At 40.8% G+C, this 20,399-nt stretch overlaps 2 protein-coding genes across 6 annotated transcripts in view; both read right to left on the reverse strand.

Annotated features, from left to right (window-relative positions):
* Nucleotides 1-2,891: 2,891 nt before the first annotated feature.
* gjb10 (gap junction protein beta 10) lies at nucleotides 2,892-5,570 on the reverse strand. Of its 2 annotated transcripts, none has more exons than XM_028976032.1 (2): nucleotides 5,498-5,570; nucleotides 2,892-4,887 (listed from the first exon to the last, which is right to left on the reverse strand). In XM_028976032.1, exon 2 carries the CDS (start codon nucleotides 4,863-4,865, stop codon nucleotides 4,071-4,073), a length of 795 nt encoding a protein of 264 aa, XP_028831865.1. In that variant the 5' UTR covers nucleotides 4,866-4,887; nucleotides 5,498-5,570; the 3' UTR covers nucleotides 2,892-4,070. The 2 variants fall into 2 exon arrangements, with proteins under 2 accessions (XP_028831865.1, XP_028831875.1); XM_028976042.1 differs by lacking the exon at nucleotides 5,498-5,570 and adding an exon at nucleotides 5,363-5,493.
* Nucleotides 5,571-12,083: 6,513 nt separating this feature from the next.
* wdr43 (WD repeat domain 43) overlaps nucleotides 12,084-20,399 on the reverse strand; it is a 28,622-nt gene continuing 20,306 nt past the window's right edge. For 3 of the 4 annotated variants that reach the window (XM_028978112.1, XM_028978122.1, XM_028978097.1), the window contains 15 exons: nucleotides 18,024-18,144; nucleotides 17,820-17,938; nucleotides 17,321-17,423; nucleotides 17,180-17,244; nucleotides 16,808-16,985; nucleotides 16,636-16,722; nucleotides 16,430-16,555; nucleotides 16,175-16,312; nucleotides 15,992-16,078; nucleotides 15,812-15,843; nucleotides 15,665-15,728; nucleotides 15,286-15,399; nucleotides 15,127-15,193; nucleotides 13,440-13,498; nucleotides 12,084-12,629 (listed from right to left, as the gene is read on the reverse strand). In XM_028978112.1, coding sequence (XP_028833945.1) covers nucleotides 12,489-12,629; nucleotides 13,440-13,498; nucleotides 15,127-15,193; nucleotides 15,286-15,399; nucleotides 15,665-15,728; nucleotides 15,812-15,843; nucleotides 15,992-16,078; nucleotides 16,175-16,312; nucleotides 16,430-16,555; nucleotides 16,636-16,722; nucleotides 16,808-16,985; nucleotides 17,180-17,244; nucleotides 17,321-17,423; nucleotides 17,820-17,938; nucleotides 18,024-18,144 — 1,501 coding nt within the window. In that variant the 3' untranslated portion in view covers nucleotides 12,084-12,488. Of the gene's footprint in view, nucleotides 12,630-13,439; nucleotides 15,054-15,126; nucleotides 15,194-15,285; nucleotides 15,400-15,664; nucleotides 15,729-15,811; nucleotides 15,844-15,991; nucleotides 16,079-16,174; nucleotides 16,313-16,429; nucleotides 16,556-16,635; nucleotides 16,723-16,807; nucleotides 16,986-17,179; nucleotides 17,245-17,320; nucleotides 17,424-17,819; nucleotides 17,939-18,023; nucleotides 18,145-20,399 lie in introns of all 4 variants that reach the window. The other variant, XR_003749609.1, reaches the window with a different exon arrangement.

The raw sequence follows: 20,399 nt of genomic DNA on the forward strand, positions 1-20,399 counted from the left end.
GGCAGACATGGAATTGCGCGGTGATTCAGAGCTTTTGTCCTATTTCCTTAATGAGGGCTCCTATGCAGCGGTATTAACGCCTCCTTAATCCTGTAGTAAAACACTCACTTAAGATTTGGTTCCAGTTTAGGAAACATTTTCGTATAAAGCTTATTTTCTCCCTTTTTGAATAACCATCTTTTCTTACCGTCCCAAATGGATGCAGCATTTCAAACCTGGCACAACAATGGCTTGATCTTTATCAAAGACCTCTTCGCTGAAGGAACACTTATGACATTCAAAACACGAAGACATCCAATCCTAAAGAAACCCACTGCTGATCCTACAAACATTAACAACTACAGACCAGTTTCCCTCCTCTCATTTCTATCCAAAATCCTTGAGCGCTGTGTCTACAACCAGCTATCACTCCATCTATCACAGAACAACCTCCTGGATCCTAACCAGTCTGGCTTCAGAACAGCTCATTCCACCGAGACTGCCCTTTTGGAGGTTACCGAGCAGCTACATGCAGCCAGATTGGCAAAACTGTCATCGGTTCTTTTTCTCCTCCACCTCTCTGCAGCATTTGACACCGTTAACCACAAGAATCCTGAAGAGGCTTGGAATTCAGGGATCAGCATGGCAGTGGTTTGCTTCCTACCTTGATGAGCGATCTTACCAAGTGACTTGGAAAGGATCCACCTCTACCTCACGTAGACTCTCCACTGGTGTCCCTCAAGGCTCGGTGCTAGGTCCTCTCCTTTTCTCCCTCTACACGAGATCACTTGGTGAGGTCATTTTCACACATGGATTATCCTACCACTGCTATGCTGATGACACACAACTCCTCTTCTCCTTTCCTCCCTCTGATCTACATGCTGCTTCCAAAATCTCTGCATGTCTAACCGACATCTCATCTTGGATGGCAGCCCATCACCTCCAACACAATCCCACCAAAACTGAACTAATATTCATTCCAGCAGATTCTTCACCACATCAGGATCTTGCTCTTTACCTAGACAACTCGCAGCTCTCTCCTTCTGCAACAGCCCGCAACCTTGGTGTAACAATAGAAAACCAACTCTCCTTCTCAACTCACATCAGCAATCTTTCCCGCTCATGTAGATTCCTTCTCTACAATATTAGACGAATCCGCCCTTATCTGTCAACCCAGGCCACCCAACTACTGGTTCAGTCCTTAGTAATCTCAAGACTGGACTACTGTAACTCCCTTCTAGCTGGTCTACCTCTATGTACCATCTGACCTCCACAACTCACACAAAGTGCAGCAACACGACTAATCTTCAAACTTCCCAAATTCTCCCACACCACCCATCTGCTACGTTCCCTCCACTCTTATATACTCTGATCCAGAACATTTATTCACCTTCATGGGAGAAAACTAAAGCAGCAAGGGAACAAGACCTTAACATTGTAGTTACGGGTGAGAGCAAAAGTGGCTAGAAGCTATTCATACCTCCTCTGTCAGTATTAGACAATGTTTGATCCAGTTTAAAGTACTACATCGCCTACACTACTCATTAGATAAACTAGCAAAAATGTTTCCTTATACCAGTTCGGAGTGCCTACGATGTCACCAAGGGCCAGCTACTTTAGGCCACATGTTCTGGAACTGCCAGTCATTGTACAATTTCTGGGAAAATATTTGCATATTTTTGTCATCTTGTCATCTGTAATAGAACGATTGAACCTACACCATACATTTCCATTTTTGGGGTCCCCCTCCAGATATAATTCTTACGACATCTCAAGCCAAGGTGGTAGCTTTTGCAATAATACATTAATGTCCAGAAGACTTATGTTTCTGTTGTGGAAATCAGACAAGCCCCCCTCTTTCAATGGTTGGATTAAGGAAATGCTCTCCATTTTGCAGTTGGAAAAACTGCGATGCAATCAAGCTAATTGTCAGGAAAAGTTCAAGGAGATATGGTCACCATTTATTGATTATGTTAAATCATCCAGTTTAAGTCCAGCATAGACATGTCAATTCTTAATGCATATACAAAGTAAAATACTACAACCCTGAGGAGACTGCTTCCCTTCCCTTTTTTTTTTTTGCTTTTCTTGTTTATTTCTCTTCTTGCTGTTTGACGGGTGGGACTGAGGGTGGTGGGTGGATATTGGTCAAATAACAGCTGTTATTTGTTTGTTGTTGAAAAATTGAAAATCACAAATAAAGCATAAAAAAAGAAATATATTTCAGCAGCCTTTGAGGTCAATTAGTACACAAGCTACAAAACTTTTGTCAGGGACTGTAATACATACACATATGCCCAAATACAAGTACACAAGACTTAAAAAGACAAGAAAAATAATTTTGGGGAGGGAGACACATGAGGCTGGTACCATAAATTAATCTTATTTAGGGGTAATCAAGGCCTTAATTCAGTTGACATAGCAACAGTAATAGGTTAGGATGTGTAGTGACACCTCTGTGTAACATGCAGAGATTGTTATGAGTGAGTGACATGGATGTCTTCCCATCCCTTGTGCCATCACACTGCTGACGTCTCCTGTTATCTTTCCATCAGTGTATTCTTTTCTTTGTCATACCGGGCCCTTTTCAGAACATTTCAGGTTTCCTCTTCCTTTGCCAGCATAATGTATGATCATCTTTTGCAACGTGAATGGAATGTGTCCTGTGTGACAGTGACACGTTTGTTCTGACTAGGTCTCATCAACCTACTGTGAATTTTTTTTTTTTTTTTTGGGGGGGTGCATTTCTTCTATACTTGACCTACAGCTGAGGGGCCAGACCCCAAGAATCCTGAGACAAACAAAGACTTGTTGATTTTATGACCTAGGTGTGTTGGGGGGAGCCAAAAAAAATGTGAGCATCACAAGCAATTTTTAATCATCACAATAATACAAATAGGCAGAGTCAAATATTAAGAAAAAATATAAAAATAGCTTTAATGAAGTACAATGAACAATCTAGAAAACAGCAGATATTCATAATTAGGCTGGGCAATATATCAATAAAATTATTGAATATATATATATATTAATTGAACATTTGCATCTCTTTTTTTCACTTGAATGTCATGATAAAGTCTAACCATTTGGTCAGCATTATTAGAATAGCCATCAGCAATATCAGAATATTTTTATAAATATCAATATTGCGGAAATATTTTAAGGGCATATTGCCCAGCCCCAGTTTGCAGTTTGCATGAAACAGTTTATAGCTAATGAACGTATGTAAACAAGCGACATCTGTTTAGCTTGGCGTTTTCCTGATATTTATTCCACCCTGGAGCACCACACAGTTCTTGATTGCTGGAATTCAGCGACAAATTCAGCATGGCTAAAATTCTACAACAGCTACATCCCATTTGGACACCTTGGGCTTTAAGCTTTTCAAAGCATACACTGTACAGCTATGTACAAGAGTTTGAACAAATGCTACAATGTAGACAATTTGTTTGGCAGTGAGCTGATACATTATCGAAACAGACTAAACATTTTCAAAACACTCTCAGCACTCATTCATCATATGGCAAAGGTTTGGGATCATTATACACATCGCATTATTGCACAGTTTCCCTGACCACGTACATTTGGAATTAGACTCCATAATTCGGATGTAATTACCTAAAAACACTCCATAGCAGTCAGCGGTGCTTACTATTCTGATGTAAATGTGATGGATTTGCTTAGAAATAAGCGTTCATATCTGACTATATTAAAGTCTCGGATCAGACAAGAGAATTATGCTGTATCTACATAGGGCTGGATTTCTATGAATTAATGTTTCAAGGTTAAATAAAAAAAACTTTGAGATATCATGTGTGCACCAAAAAATGCTGTAAACAGTCAAATCCTCTGGAGAAACAAAGAGAAAAGATATTGTAGAAGTAAAAAGTGAGAAGTCAGATATTGAAAAACATTTTTTTTTCACCAAGTGGCTCAAATTCCTGCCTGAAGGACCTTTTGGCCTTTCAGTTTCCACATCTATACCATCCACTTGGAGATAAAGCAACTGTTCCTGCAAATGGTGCTTTTGTGAGAAAAATAGCTACCACATCACAGTCTCAGAGCAGAGTTTTTGCTGAAGCCCATCCACATTAGGACACCACCAGACTGTAGGATGGTGCAGGTTTCTCCTTGCGTGACAGTTTGTCTGAATCAGACCTCGCCATCAAGCCTGCATTTCTGACACTCATCATGGAGGGCGTCATATGGTGGTGGCGTGAAGAGCGATTGTGTGCTACACACTCACAGCAGCGCTTGCCCACCAGGTAGATGATTTCACAGAAGGACAGAAAGATACAGACCAGGCTGGTGATGACCATGAAAATGGTGAAGATGCGTTTCTCAGTGGGACGTGATATGAAGCAGTCCACCGTGTTAGGACAGGGATCTTGTGAACATTTAACAAGCCTTGGGAAGTCATAGCCCTCATAGATGTGGTACAGCAGATAGACAAAGGTGGAATCAACTCCAATCTTGAAGACAAGGCTAAGGACATATGTCCACCAGAGGCCTCCTTTTTTCTTGGAAGTGTTCTGGTACAGTGTGCTGCAGCCTTCACCATATTTGAGACGATGTTTGCGTTCTCGTTCTTCACGATATGCTACATGAAGCAGAACCAGCAAAGAGGGGCAGGTGACGAAGATGAGCTGCAGGGCCCAGAGACGTATGTGGGACACGGGGAAGTAGTGGTCGTAGCACACATTGTGGCAGCCAGGCTGAGCAGTGTTGCAGGTGAAGTCTTTTTGCTCGTCCCCCCACACCTTCTCTGCCGCCACCACGAACACCATGACGCGGAAGAGGAAGACGACGGATAGCCAGATGCGGCCGAATGCTGTGGAGTGTTTGTTCACCCCACTCAGGAGGCCTTGAAGGAATGCCCAGTTCATGGCAACCCTGGTTCCTCAGTCCCTGTGAAATAAAAAAAACAGGGTCAAAGAGAGTGGTTGAGACTGTGACAAAAAGGATCCAAGAGGGGTACATTGTCACATCAAGTCAATCGCATGTAAATGATCACATTTACAAGTCAAACTTCAGAAGCATTAAAATCTCATCTCATAGAAACAAATGCAAATGTATCTGGGGTACATGTCATTAAATAGAACATTTATAATATATCGGATACCCTATCATAAATACAATGAAAGTTGTTTGTCTGAGCTAAGATTTTTTGTTCAAGGAAAACAATAACAAAATGTTCTCCTGCCTAAGTATGTCGTTAACTTGTTTACTGTGGTTCGGGATTTAGATATCTTTAGAATCTTTAGATATGAACCAATTTTGAAATAATAAAACATTTTTTCCTCTTTCATAAAGCATTTCGGCAAACTTAAGCGATTATGATTTTAAGATAAAATATTACACGTTTTTGGAGGGTACATGTTACCTTTTGCACAGTTTGTATCGTTAGCACATACGGACGCTAAACGCAGCACTAGGAACTCTTACACTGCGCACGGAAATAGTAGTATGAAGTCGATATAGTTCTTTTTAATTACAAAAGAAGCAGGAAAGTACTCACGGGACTGGCAGCGCTGCATTGAGACGGAATAAAAAGCTGAGGCGGAATGAAAACCCAAACGCCTGAGTGTGGGGTGGCGGAGGCGGGGCGGAGGCGGGGCGGAGCCTCAGCGACGGTTACCCGGACAACACACCACATCTGGACGCCTCCTGGTGGTCAGCGGGGAAAGTGCTGGTGCTGATACAAGGCCACGATGGATCTGTGATCACTTCGGATTGGCATACACATTTCACCAAAAAAAAATGCAATTTAACCCTTAAATGCCGTACCTATCATATTTCAGGCATGCATTTCTGTGACCTATTTCATTACCTTGTGAAATAAACATTAAACCCTTTTGTATACTTTTTGCACTAATGGAAGTTTGCTTGCTTGGTGGCAATATATGTGACAGAGGGCCTTGTAGAGACAGGTGTGGATAGTGAAAGACACTAATTAGACTCCCAATGCAGAGCATGATAATGTTAGTAATTGCCTGAAGTATCAAATATGATACAAACAAAAAACAGACTTTTGTTCTTTTTTTTACATTTGGTTAAAGGGCGTAATAGACTAGAGATTCAAAAAAATATAATTTTATGTCTATTATTTCTTGGTTCAGGTATTAAAGTCACCTAACCACAGTATTTGTGTCACACCTGAGGGCTGAGGGTTGAAGAAGGCGAGACATGTTCAATGAAGGGATTTTAATAAGGACAAACAAAAACAGCGCGAGGGCCAAAATCGGGGACAACAAAGGATAGAAACAAAATTAAACCCTAAGGTGTGTGTCTGGGTGACAAGAACAATCCACACCAACTCCAGGTAAGGGCAAGGGTCCACTTCAATGTGGCAGCAATGTCTGAGTGCTGCTTCTTGGGTTTTATGGAGTCCTGATCCATCAAGCCTAATTGGTGTCTGCTATGATGGATCAGGACTCCATAATCAGGTTTATGGGCACCTGCTCTGACACCCCCATAGAATTCTCCCCATGCATTTGCTGTGGTATGCAGGCAGTGGAGGAAAAGGTGGAATAAGTGCCGTTGTTTGAGCGAAATAGCTCAACCACGCCCAGTGTTGGGGAGTAATGGAATACATGTACCAGCATTAAGTATTTAGAATACAAAATATGAGTAACTGTACTTCGTTACAGTTACTGTTTAAATGAGTGATAATCAGAATACAGTTACTTTGTTGAAATAAATGGATTACACGGTGGTCTGATCCGCGCCGCCCTGGGACACGCGTGCGCCCGCTGCCACCAGGACGACCCAGCCGGGCAGCGCCGCGTGGAGTGCTGCCCGGCATGCGCAAAAGCCATCTGCCTGTTCCAGAGCAAGTGTGTGTAATAGTGTGCATAATAGTTCCAAACGTTTCCGCAAAATGTTTCATTTTCTCCAAGTGCACTACAGGGAGTGCAGAATTATTAGGCAAATGACTATTTTGTCCACATTATCCTCTTCATGCGTGTTTTCTTACTCCAAGCTGTATAGGCTCGAAAGCCTACTACCAATTAAGCATATTAGGTGATGTGCATCTCTGCAATGAGAAGGGGTGTGGTCTAATGATATCAACACCCCATATCAGGTGTGCATAATTATTAGGCAACTTCCTTTCCTTTGGCAAAATGGGTCAAAAGAAGGACTTGACAGGCTCAGAAAAGTAAAAAATAGTGAGATATCTTGCAGAGGGATGCAGCACTCTTAAAATTTTAAAGCTTCTAAAGCGTGATCATCGAACAATCAAGCGTTTCTTTCAAAATAGTCAACAGGGTCGCAAGAAACGTGTGGAAAAACCAAGGCGCAAAATAACTGCCCATGAACTGAGAAAAGTCAAGCGTGCAGCTGCCAAGATGCCACTTGCCACCAGTTTGGCCATATTTCAGAGCTGCAACATCACTGGAGTGCCCAAAAGCACAAGGTGTGCAATACTCAGAGACATGGCCAAGGTAAGAAAGGCTGAAAGACGACCACCACTGAACAAGACACACAAGCTGAAACGTCAAGACTGGGCCAAGAAATATCTCAAGACTGATTTTTCTAAGGTTATTTTCCATAAATGATGAAATGAGAGTGAGTCTTGATGGGCCAGATGGATGGGGCCGTGGCTGGATTGGTAAAGGGCAGTGAGCTCCAGTTCGACTCAGACTGGTTTGGGCTGGTATCATCAAAGATGAGCTTGTGGGGCCTTTTCGGGTTGAGGATGGAGTCAAGCTCAACTCCCAGTCTTACTGCTAGTTTCTGGAAGACACCTTCAAGCAGTGGTACAGGAAGAAGTCTGCATCCTTCAAGAAAAACATGATTTTCATGCAGGACAATGCTCCATCACACGCGTCCAAGTACTCCACAGCGTGGCTGGCAAGAAAGGGTATAATAGAAGAAAAAACTAATGACATGGCCTCCTTGTTCACCTGATCTGAACCCCATTGAGAACCTGTGGTCCATCAAATGTGAGATTTACAAGGAGGGAAAACAGCACACCTCTCTGAACAGTGTCTGGGAGGCTGTGGTTGCTGCTGCACGCAATGTTGATGGTGAACAGATCAAAACACTGACAGAATCCATGGAGGCAGGCTTTTGAGTGTCCTTGCAAAGAAAGGTGGCCATATTGGTCGCTGATTTGTTTTTGTTTTGTTTTTGGATGTCAGAAATGTATATTTGTGAATGTGGAGATGTTACATTGGTTTCACTGGTAAAAATAAATAATTGAAATGGGTATATATTTGTTTAAGTTGCCTAATAATTATGCACAGTAATAGTCACCTGCACACACAGATATCCCCATAAATAGCTAAAAATAAAAACAAACTAAAAACTACTTGCAAAAACAATTAGCTTTGATATTAATGAGTTTTTTGGGTTCATTGAGAACATGGTTGTTGTTCAATAATAAAATTATTCCTCAAAAATACAACTTGCCTAATAATTCTGCACTCCCTGTATGAGTGCGAGGAACAATTAATTCATGTATTTCACCCCACACCATAACAGAATGACAGACAAACAATTTGAACAGGTGCTCTTGCTGCGTTACAACCACCTTTACTGGACTGTAGACTAAGTGGAACAGATGTAGGTAGGTTGCTGAAAATATCTTGGTATTGTTCACTGATAAGGCTTGCAACTTCATTCTTTTGTAAACTTAGTATTTGTTTTTTGCAAGCATTAGAAAAGCAGCACCTCATATGTTTATGCCAATTGTTAACCAATTATTTGATTTTTGGGGGGGATTTAAGTTTTTCAACCAAACAGTTCAGCACTGACACCTTAGATGGTTCTTGTTGCATGCATTGGTAAATGGCCATGAAGTAATGTTGCTGGGTTGCATTAAAAATATATTGTCTTGTGTTTAAAATGATATCTGGTGGCAAGGTTTAAAGTGCATTTTGTCATTGTCACATCAAGTTTGAATATATGATTTGTATTGAAGGATCTTTAGTATTTTGAAATTATTTGTTGAAGAATAATATTGAATAAATTGAGTAAATGCCAGTAACATTTTTAAGAATTGATTTATATATTACCTTTTTTGTCCTAATCAGGAAGAGGGTCATTGAAAATGCTGATTTTTTTTTCCTTGTTCAAGGCTACTTTTTATTTTAACTAAGTGATATGAATATGTTGGTGACCATAACAGTAAATACTTTTTAATGGCATATTTTATGTTTGTCTAATACTTTTCAGCATTATAAATAAAGAAATGGTTAAGGAAAAACAGGGCTTTTTTATTATCTGTGATTGCTACATTCATGTAGTTGTAAAAAGCATGACAATATGTTAAGTAATCCAAAGTATTCAGAATACGTTACTCACATTGAATAACTTAACGGAATGTGTTACAAACTACATTTAGGGGCATGTATTCTGTAATCTGTAGTGGAATACATTTTAAAAGTAACCTTCCCAACACTGGCCACGCCTACTGAGATAGCTTATAGAACTAATAGCACACCTAACACAATATAGTACTAATTTCTGATACATAGCTTACCAGTGTGCACAATGTGGTACAATAAGTGCTGAACAACATATTATAATAAAAAATAAAAAAAAACATAAGCTCAATAGCCAAGAAAGCCCACCAGCATCTTTACTGTCAAACACCTATCCTCACCACCGTCTATAGAGGGACTATTGAGAACTTTCTGGCTAGCTGATCACTTGTAATGGAATTGGAGGTTAGCCTCTGTTTGAGTTGGATAATGAAAGCCACCCCCTTTTTTAGAAAACCAGAATCAGACCAACTGAAAATAACCTTTCCACTATCACACCACTAGAGGGTGCCATTGTGTGTCAGTGGGTTGCCAGGGAGACGGTTGCTCAAGCCTGCAGTATTAGCCAAAAAAAATCATAATATATATATATATTAGTTCCTACTTCTGTGTAGTTTCTTACATAGTCCCTTCGGTTCCCAGACTAATGATGAAATTGATGTTTGTAAATCCAATACAAATGTATAACTTGACTAACTCCTAGTGTCTGTCATGATGATGACAAAGCGGATGAGGAAGACCATTTTTTTTAACAACATTACTTTAATATCGCAATTTTATTATCGATTTTTTTTTTTTTTTATAATTTTCAGTGTTGGCTCTAATATGCCATTGTACCTTCCTATTGTGGATTCCTATCGCAGAATTTAACACAATCCCTTCCACACTCACGACCAAGCTGGAGAACCTGGGACTCATCTTATCTCTGTGTCAGTGGATCTCCAGCTTCCTAATTGACACACCACAGGCAGTAAGGATAGGTGCACATGTCTCAGCCACCATCACTCTTAAGCACTGGAGCCCCCCAGGGCTGTGTTTTGAGCCCCATGCTGTACTCTCTGTACACCCACGACTGTGCAGCCACTACAAACTCCACCAGCATCATTAAGTTTGCTGACGACACTGTCATGGTGGTCCTGATCTCTGACAATGACGAGAAAGCCTACAGGTTGGAAATCTGGAGAATTGGTGCCAGAGGAACAATCTCTACCTGAACGTCAGCAAGACAAAGGAGTTGATAGTGGACTTCAGTACCAAGCAAGATAGGAACTACCAGACAGACCCCTGTCATCAACAGTAGCCCAATGGAGAGCTTCCGATACCTCAGTGTTCACATCACACAGGACCGGTCACATCAACACCGTGGTGAAAAAGGCCCGGCAGCATCTCTACCACCTTAGATGCCTGAGAGACTGTAGACTGCCCTCCAAGGTCCTTAGGAACTTCTACTCCTGCACCACAGAGTCCAACAGAGAGAATGAGGAGGAGCTTCTTCCCACAGGCTACACAAGCTCTCAAGCACAACACTACGTAGGACAGAACTCTATTACACTCCTGAACTTTCAATCTCTTCTGGACTCAAACCCCGCCCCAGAATTTTGCACAAATTTTCCCTTTACTCATTTGCACACCTTCACCCTACCTGTTACACATATTTTATGTTTAAAAACATTAAATTGTAATATTTGGTTATGTTGCAATATTTCCAAATTGGTTCCACTTGAATACTTGCAATATTGAGGTCTATAGCAGTCACAAAAGCATTTCACTGCATATCATACCGTGTATGTGTAAGTGACAAAATTTGAATTTGATACAGCTGAATTAAATCAGTATTGTCGCTACTCATTTACATTTACGGCATTTGGCAGACGCCCTTATCCAGAGCGACTTACAACGTGCTTTCAAGTTACCATCGATGAAGAGATCAATTCCGGTTCACTAGGACCCCCAACTATGAATACATCTATTTAATTCACTCTGTTGTAGATTCTGTACACAAAGTTCGACAACAAGAAAATTACAATTTAATCTAAATATTCTTTAAAGAGGAAGGTCTTGAGCTGTCGTTTGAAGGTGCTCAGTGACTGAGCTGTTCTGACCTCGAGGGGAAGTTCATTCCACCACCGAGGGGCCAAGACGGAGAAGAGTCTAGATGAATGTTTTCCTTTTACCTTCAGAGATGGAGGGACCATGAGAGCAGTACTGGAGGTGCAGTGCGGGGTGTAATAAGGGCTGTGAGGTAGGATGGTGCTGCTCCATGTTTGGCTTTGTAGGCCAGCATCAGTATTTTGAACCTGATGCGTGCAGCTACTGGGAGCCAGTGGAGGGAGCGTAGGAGAGGGGTGGTGTGGGAGAATTTGGGAAGGTTGAAGATCAGTCGTGCTGCTGCATTTTGTAGTAGTTGTAGAGGTCGGATGGTGCATAGTGGTAGACCAGCTAGAAGGGAGTTGCAGTAGTCCAGTCGTGAGGAGACTGGACTACTCGATTTGGACTGTGCATGCACACTTTTAAATTCACCATGGTACGGTCTAAACCGAACCCTAAACGCTGCGCATGCAGTCCTAATCGGGTAGCCACATCATCCTCTCCTCCACCTGGTTTGAGTGCCCGCTTTGATGCCTTGTTTCTATTGCACATTAGGGGTCAAAGTTCAACAATATTCAATGTTGACTAGGAAGTGTGCATGTGTTTGCAAAGCTCTGGTAAATATTATCTGATATCAGATATTCATTTACATATCCAAACTAAAGACAGAATGCAGATGCAGAAAATTGAATATAAACTAAATGATAAAAGTGGGAATAAAGACAATAAAAGATTATCTGACAGACATTGTTTACAGAATCGGTTTAATCCCAAATTGTCTGGTGGGGCCGAAAAAAAAACCCATACAAGAGCGGCTCTGTACATACAGATTTACATACTGCGTATGGACACAATTAACAAGCAGGTACCGCAGACCCTGCTGATCTTGGAGACCAGTGAACACTGATCCAAAAAAATGGGATTATGAAAGGCAACACAGGGAAAAGGTGAATTAGTCTGTTGAATTGCATTCAGACACCAGTCCCCATGTGCCACTCCAGAGGAAATGAGGACAACAGACCATGATCCACTGTCATCATTGAAATTCTATAAAATGGATCCTCTTGCATTGGTAAAATTAAAACAAAAGAAAACAATTTAATGAAATCATATAGAAGTCTGTAGGGTCCATGTACAATTTTTAATCAAGTCTCATTCCTCCTCACTCTCATTTTCTGGATCCAAATCTGAATCACCATTTGCTTTGGGCTCATCATTTCTCTCTTCTTCATCTGTATGTTTTTCCGTTGTGTCCATGCCTTCCTCCTCTTCCTCATCATCATCCTCCCAATTCTGTGACAGAAATGATGTGTTAACCTCAAACTTTAACTGTACTTAAATGTTGTAAAGTAAATGCCTCCAGCTCATTTTATTGATTATAAATGTTCAGAAAAAAACGTATTCTAGTTATCTGTTTCAAAACCAATATGGCAAGACAGGCAACAGATACAGCAGAGCAGAGCTTGGTTGCCCTTATTCAACAAACTGACCAAATAGCACAAAAATACTGAACAACATTTTATTGGTAATTCCTTTTTGCATGCAGAAGCCCTTAGAGCAAAGAAAAAATATATATCACTGAAGGATTATTCTCTACACAATGCAGGGGAAATTTTGATAAAGTAACTTGTGTTATCTCCATAACTAGTGGTCAGATATATGAACAAGTGTGGCATGTATGTAGCACTTGTCGTGCCTCACTACTGGGTAGTTCAATACAAAGTTATGACAAAAGCCATACAAGCAGTTCAAATCTGTGACACAGAAAATTTGTCTCACTTGTTAAACCAAAACTTCCACAATGAAATTCTGTAAACTCTATAATCATTGTGATGCACGGACAATGTCAATGGTCTAAAACTAGTATTGTGGCTTTGGCACAGCCCTAGTACTATATACTCATGTGTCCTGTATTTTTTCGCATTTAAAAGTAAGACACTTTTGGAAACATTACTTAAACATCTGTTTTACAAAGGAGCCTGAAAACAACTAGTTGCAAAATGTATGATATGATGACACAACATTACGTAGTTATTCTCTCCAAGAACAGACATTGGTCCCTGAAAACGTCATATGGCTATAGGTCTGTAGTGAACCACTTACATCAGAATCATCCTCAGGCAGACCTTCATCACCTGAAGCCTCATCTTCTTCAGATGACTCTGTGACAAAACAGCAGGAATGAAAAAGCAGAGTGCATGACGAGTTCATCTGTGCAACAAATTGCCTACACAGAGATTCCACATTTGTATTACAATATCATAGGATCCACTTGCATTTCTATCTTTCTGCAAACAATTTTCATTTTGAACGCTGCCCTGGTAGGAGCACAAATGAGAACGGCTTGCCAAAAACATTATCTCTCTAGTAGCCAATCAGAATTTCAGGGATGAGACTCACAGCATTTGTTAAATGAATGTGAAGTGATTGTGATACACTGCAGCACAGCACACGGTGACTGTGTCCTCTGCTTTTAACCATCACCCTTGGCGAGCAGTGGGCAGTCATGACAGGCTCCCAGGAAGCTAGGCCGCCACTGCACTTGTGGTCTTCTACCATGAGAATTTCACTTTGTGAGATTATTTTACATGAATAGGAGTTCCCCTGGTCCTGCAGTGGCCAGAAGTGGTGTAAAGCGTGCTCTGGCCATTCTGCTTCATTGTTCAGAGAGTGGCAGCTCAGACGGCCATATGTGTAATTTGTCCCCTTATGTAGTCATAAGGGGAATGGTTACCTCCCCTTTCTCATGCTTTTCCGCCCAGAGACTACCTCTGTTACATTGCAATAATAGATAATATTGCTCAATGTTCAATTCTGCACAGCAGTGTTTGCACTATTTTTTTGTCTCATTGTTGTCTACATGGTTTTTGTTACTCTTGCACTTTATGAAGCCAAGTTTGTGTCGCACATGTGCACTTTATGTCAGTATGTAACTTTGTTTAAATGTCACATGTAGCACCAGGTTCCAGAGAAGTGTTTTGTTTCACTATGTACTGTAAAGCTCAACTTCAAGCTGACTGCTCATTTACCGCGCGAACGGTGATAGAAATGATCGAAATTAAATGCTGAAAAAGCACGGTCAATCTATAAAACAGTGATAAATGTACTGGCCATGTGTCCCCTCTGCCCACTGCCTATCAGCGACAGGCAGCAAACAGACCATCAGGCCAAGATCATAATCAAGTTCAAGCCCTAAAAACACTTGCACTTTTAATTTAGATTTTCTTTTTATTTAATTTATAGCTCGGTCAAGAACCAACACACTTTCAGTAAGTTAAGTTTCTTGTTGAATTGGGTGTCAAATAAAAAAACAATTTAAAAAAAAGGAGATAAAGGGAACCTGTAAAACTGCATTTTTAAATGTGATGCCGTTGAAAACACATGGACATCAGATATTTTTGGTGCACCTTACTTTTGTGGTGGAGTGCCTAAGAAAAAAGTAAGCTGTACCAGTGCAACGAGTTAGTATAGGACCCTGCCAGAGGAAGGCACATCTAACAGAGGACAACAAGAGGCACCTCAAACTGACACTCTAGGACTATCTTTCTTCCACTCATTGTGCAGGACATCATGTTGGCCATACCCACAGTTATGATGGTGCAAGCCTCAATTACAGCTACAAAAAGCAGCACTGAGAATAAAACACTGGGCTGTACTACAGTTTTGAGGCAGAATGGAGTGGTACAGTCAGCTGAAGCAGCCAAGGTAATTTTGGGTCTGCAAGAGAAGATTTCAGACAAATGGACCATCAGTAGTCCCCAAGCCAAACCAAAAGCCATGTTAGTCTCACCTTCATAGACCAGTTTTGCTGTGTGGTCCAGCTCACTAACTCTGGGGGCGCTGTTGCTTGTTGCAACCTTGAAAGACAAAAGTTCAAAGAATAATGCTATTACATAAACATTTTAAGTAGACATTAATAAAATACCTGTTCATAAACACTGTACTGTACCTGAGTCATTAATAAGTGTAATTTGCCATGAAGCCTGGTCAGTTGCTGGTACCACTTTACTCTGCTCTCAATCATGTGGTAGAGCCTTCCCAGTTGAGATACCAAATCTGGTAACTACAATAAGAACAAAAAAAAAAAAAAAATCTAAAACATTGCAATGACCTAATGTCAGATTTCAATAATTATTTACTCAAATGAATTTGAATGTAGAGTTGTGTAAATTACATGAAAGTGTGATTGCTCACAGCTGTATAACATTTTAATATCGCCATCAGATAATTGGCAAAATTTTTGGTCTGAATCACTGAATCCAATTACATTGCATGTCCACTGTAATGGTCACCCAAAATGAAAACATTAAATAAATAACCACACTTACTGATGAAAGGTAAGATGTGTGTTGTGTCAAAACAGCTTTGAGCCACTGCACCATAAATATGGCCCTGAAGAAGGATCATTTGAACATGAACAAAGGCACAAAGGAACAAAAGCAACACTTTTACTGTTTTATACACATTTCACTTACGAGTTTGGATTCCCTTGCATTCTTGTTGAAAGCTAAAAGAATAAAATAAAAAAAAACATTACAACAAACATCAACTGTTTCTAAATCAGAATAGCCAGAATAGCCATTATTTGTTGCAAGCTGAATTCTTCAGATTAAGAGTGATTTTGCACCCAACAGCTCAAGAAAGGAAACACTCACCTCTTCAACCAATGGTAAAATAGCAGGAAGGGGTAAACGGGCTACTGTATTCCTTATTAACGTTTCCTTTCGGGTCTGCAAAACTTTCTGTAATATGAATAATAAAAAGGTCAGCAACTAATATATTTAACCCAATCTTAGCCTTTTGGGTTAAAGACGACCATGACAAAGACCAAGACTCACATTGAGAATGGTGTTGTCTTTACTCTCCAGCCCCTGCACCAGCAGCACTGCAAAGCTGTCTGTCTGAAGAGAGGAGACGCCCTTTCCAGGACCCTTTCCTTCAGCTGCAGAAAGTTCCAGACGCTCTTCTATAGTCATCTGCACACCAATAAGATAGTCAAGCTCAGTGGAACATGATTGGCCACAGAAAACCACTGTGGTATAATGAATAAGATTGAGCTTAAAGCAAAACTGCTGATAACAAGGGGGGGATACCTCTGTGCTGCTGGGGCCTTTCTTCCTCTTCTCTGGTTCACTTGGAGTTGCTTTAACCGGTGCCTGATGCCCTGGAAGCCCAGGTACCAGAATCTTGCTCTTCTCATTAACTACTGGGGTTTTTACCTAAAACAGACCCATTCAGTTTTTTTGTGCTCAAACAGATCCTGACGCACAGAATATCATCATGTATATATCATAAATACCTTGGTAATTGCAGTGTCTAAGGAGAGGGAAAGTGTGGCGCATATATCCCGGATGAGGCAGATGTGCCTCTCTGATGTGTTTACTGGCTGCAATCACACAAAAACAGTCTCAGCTCCCTAATCAACAATAAGAATTATTTTAGTTTTAATTTTTAACATTGTAATGGCTCACCGCTCTTTCTATAACAGGCTGCAGGTGGCTGCCATAGGCAAGCAGCACATTCTGTTTGTCAGAGCTGAGTGTTGCTGCCAAGAGAGGCACCGGCACCGGGGTATCTCCCTCACTCGCCTTTGTCCCAACCCCAGATACCTGCACCGAACAGACTGGGGACAGGGGCTTCTTACACGGCCTGATGTGAATAGAGGGTTTAAAAAAAATCAAAATAAAACTCATTTGGATACACTGTTATATTCCAGGAAGGTGTTCCAGGACTTCTCAGATAGCTTGGTTAACTTAAGTCTCAGTAGAAATGTAGGTAAAGGGCCTTGCTCAATTGAGAAATCCTGCTTTGTGAAACACCCAAAGGTCTAGAAAAGTACTAACCCATTAAGAAAGTGCTCAAACAGATGCAGTTGTCCATCTTTACACACCACTGCTAACCGCATAGGCTGAGAATGCAACAAAACACACAACTGCATTAATAACAAAGTACAAAAAAAACAAAATTATATTACATTTACTCACCTCCTCTTTACTGTTAGAAGTCAGCAAATCAATATGCTTGGGCTCATCTGTTAAGGTGAACGACACCACCGAGTTCTTATCCTTCCCATCAGTCCGCACTTGCCTATCAGAAAAAAAAGGAGCACTGAAAAACCTTCACAAACCACATGTTAAAAAAAGGAAATTACAGGTCAGAAACTTGGTGAATGGCTTGACAAACTACTAGGGCTGAACGAATTTAAGAAAAAAAAAAAAAAAAAAAAATCCAATCGCAATTTATTTGACTAATATCACGATTGCAATTTAATTTGCAATTATTCACTACATTATGTGGGTTCAAAACTGTAGCATAACCGTACATAAAACTACGAACTCTGCTTTAATTAGCATAGCACGAGTTGATAGCAAGAGCCCCGGAGAGCCCTGCTGCACGCCTCGTCCGACGAACTGATCTGGTTTCAATATATCAGCCTTTCAAACTATGATTAATTAAATGCATAACGTATGCCGACTCACTCACCAGACACTGAGAAGTCGGTCATGAGCTGCCCCTGAAAGGAAGTAGAGCCCATTGCTATCTGGGGGTCTGGTGGTGGCAAAACACAGGGTCGTAACCGTGGTGGAGTGACCTGTGAATTTCTGAAACATAGTGAGATGCAGTGAGTGGAGAAGAATGAATGAATGAATAAATAAAGTTCACAAATGCTAAATAGGACAAACTTACCCGGTACACCGCCTTGGTCTCCAACTCCCACATTTTAATAGCCATTCCAGCTGAAAGAAGCCATTTTCCATCTGGACTCATACACAGACTTGTCACAGAGGTACGATCTGCCTTCCATTTACTGCGTGGAAGCACAAACACACACACACTTAAGCCAGACAACTCCCAGTTAGAACTAGGGGTAGTGGTGGCCTAGCAGTTAAGGAAACAGCCCCGTAATCAGAAGGTTGCCGGTTCGAATCCTGATCTGTCAAGGTGCCACTAAGGTGCCAGTGAGCAAAGCACAGTCCCCACACACTGCTCCCCGGGTGCCTGTCATGGCTGCCCACTGCTCACTCAGGGTGATGGATTAAATGCAGAGGACAAATTTCACCGTGTGCACCATGTGCTGTGCATCACATGTGACAATCACTTCACTTCACTTTCAGTAATACTATTTAACATCCTGAAAAAAAAAAAATCTTTAAATCGTTAAAATACAGAATTTCAGTGCTTAATTATTTTATATTATGTACCCCTAGTAAACATTGTTATTACTGGACTTCTGATTCTGTTGGCTGGCCATAGTGGACGGAGGAGGCTGCTCCGCGGCGGCCTCATAGGAAAGTTACATACCATTATTACTATTATTACTAGTATTTCTAAATAGACTTTGCTAAACAGGTAAATTGGCTTGTTCTTTTCATATTAAGACACATTAATACAAACTAGTTTCAAAAAGGTCCCATAATATGATTTTTTTACATTTACATTTACAGCATTTATCAGACGCCCTTATCCAGAGCGACTTACAATCAGTAGTTACAGGGACAGTCCCCCCCTGGAACAATTTAGGGTTAAGTGTCTTGCTCAGGGACACAATGGTAGTAAGTGGGATTCGAACCCAGGACTTCTGGTTCATAGGCGAGTGTGTTACCCACTAGGCTACTACCACCCATTTTTTGGTTTTATATAGGTCTTAGTTAGGGCTGAAATGATTATTTGAATAACTTGAATAATTTGTTGATTACAAAAAATATTCGAGGAAAGTTCTTTGCCTTGAGACTTCGTTTAATTCGTCACCAAAGTCCATCTATTATCATTTCACTCCTGTGGAGCTTCGCAGTGCGGAGCTGCGCAGCACCGGAATCATCGTTTTACACGGACTGTTACATGGACTGACACGCATTTCAAAGATTTAAGGAGCCGTGATTTATTGGCGGAAAATTAAGATACCGGTGTGTGTAAAAGGCATAAAATGTCTGAAGTGTGGGACCATTTTACGCTGCATGGACAACGTAGTGCAGTGTATACACTGTAAAAAGGACCTGGCTTACCATAAAAGTACTTTGTCAATGCTACAGCACCTTTTTTTATTAAACTAAAACTAAGGACAAATAGGCTAACCTATGTTTCATAGTTTTTTCATGTACATCATGAATGTTTCACAGAAAGATTGATTAAATGGGCTTAGTTCTGGAGCCAGTAACCCAAAGATTTTAAACTAATAATAAAAGTATTGAGTTTGAATTAAAAAAAAATAATTTTGTGAGGAATAACAGCCAATTGCTTGCTCATTTTAAGAGGATTTTCATGTTGCATAACACACTATCAATAGAGTTGTTTAAAAATGCAAAAGATTACTCGATGAGAGAGGAAAAAAAAAAATTAAAAAAATACTCGAATACAGAATACACGATAATTCAGACCTAATCTTAGTAGTCCCTAATAGTATATCTGAAGTCTCTTTCTGAAATTCAGCTTTGGTGCAGAATTACAGCCACTTTGATCCAGTCCCACAATGAGATTTCCCCAGGACGCGCCGTTTTGCCATTTCTAGCCCCAACAGGACCATACACAGGCGAGTGAACTCTTAAGTTATTTATGACCCGCCACACCCCCTGCATTCAATGGGTGCGGGGTCACTATTGGTACCCAAAGTACAGAAGGTATCAGCTGGGAGCAGATCCTTCTCCTATAGAGCTCCGCAGATGTGGAACGGCTTTCCTTTCAGTGTTCGGGACTCAGACACAGTCTCAGTGTTTAAATCTAAACTGAAAACCCATCTGTTTTCTCTGGCCTTCTGTTAGTCCCAGACACCACGTTATTTACCGACGACGAACCAGAGGGTCACCACAGCCACCACCACCGTAACAACTACAGCTTCAGGGATCTTCAAATGGACCAGTAGCATCATAATGGACACGTAATGTACACCATGACACTGGACTAAAAAACCTACTCTGCACTGTCCAGTACCTCCAAACATGGACAGATGCTCTACACTACACTTTGGACTTTTCCACCTCTACAACTGTAGGACTTTTTCTCTTCTTGGACAAATCATCACCAACCCTGCACTGACACCAATTGCAGGCTCACTCTACCCTGGAAGGG

The sequence above is a fragment of the Denticeps clupeoides genome, chromosome 1 (assembly GCF_900700375.1).
Source record: "Denticeps clupeoides chromosome 1, fDenClu1.1, whole genome shotgun sequence".
In the NCBI taxonomy this organism is placed as follows: Eukaryota; Metazoa; Chordata; class Actinopteri; order Clupeiformes; family Denticipitidae; genus Denticeps; species Denticeps clupeoides.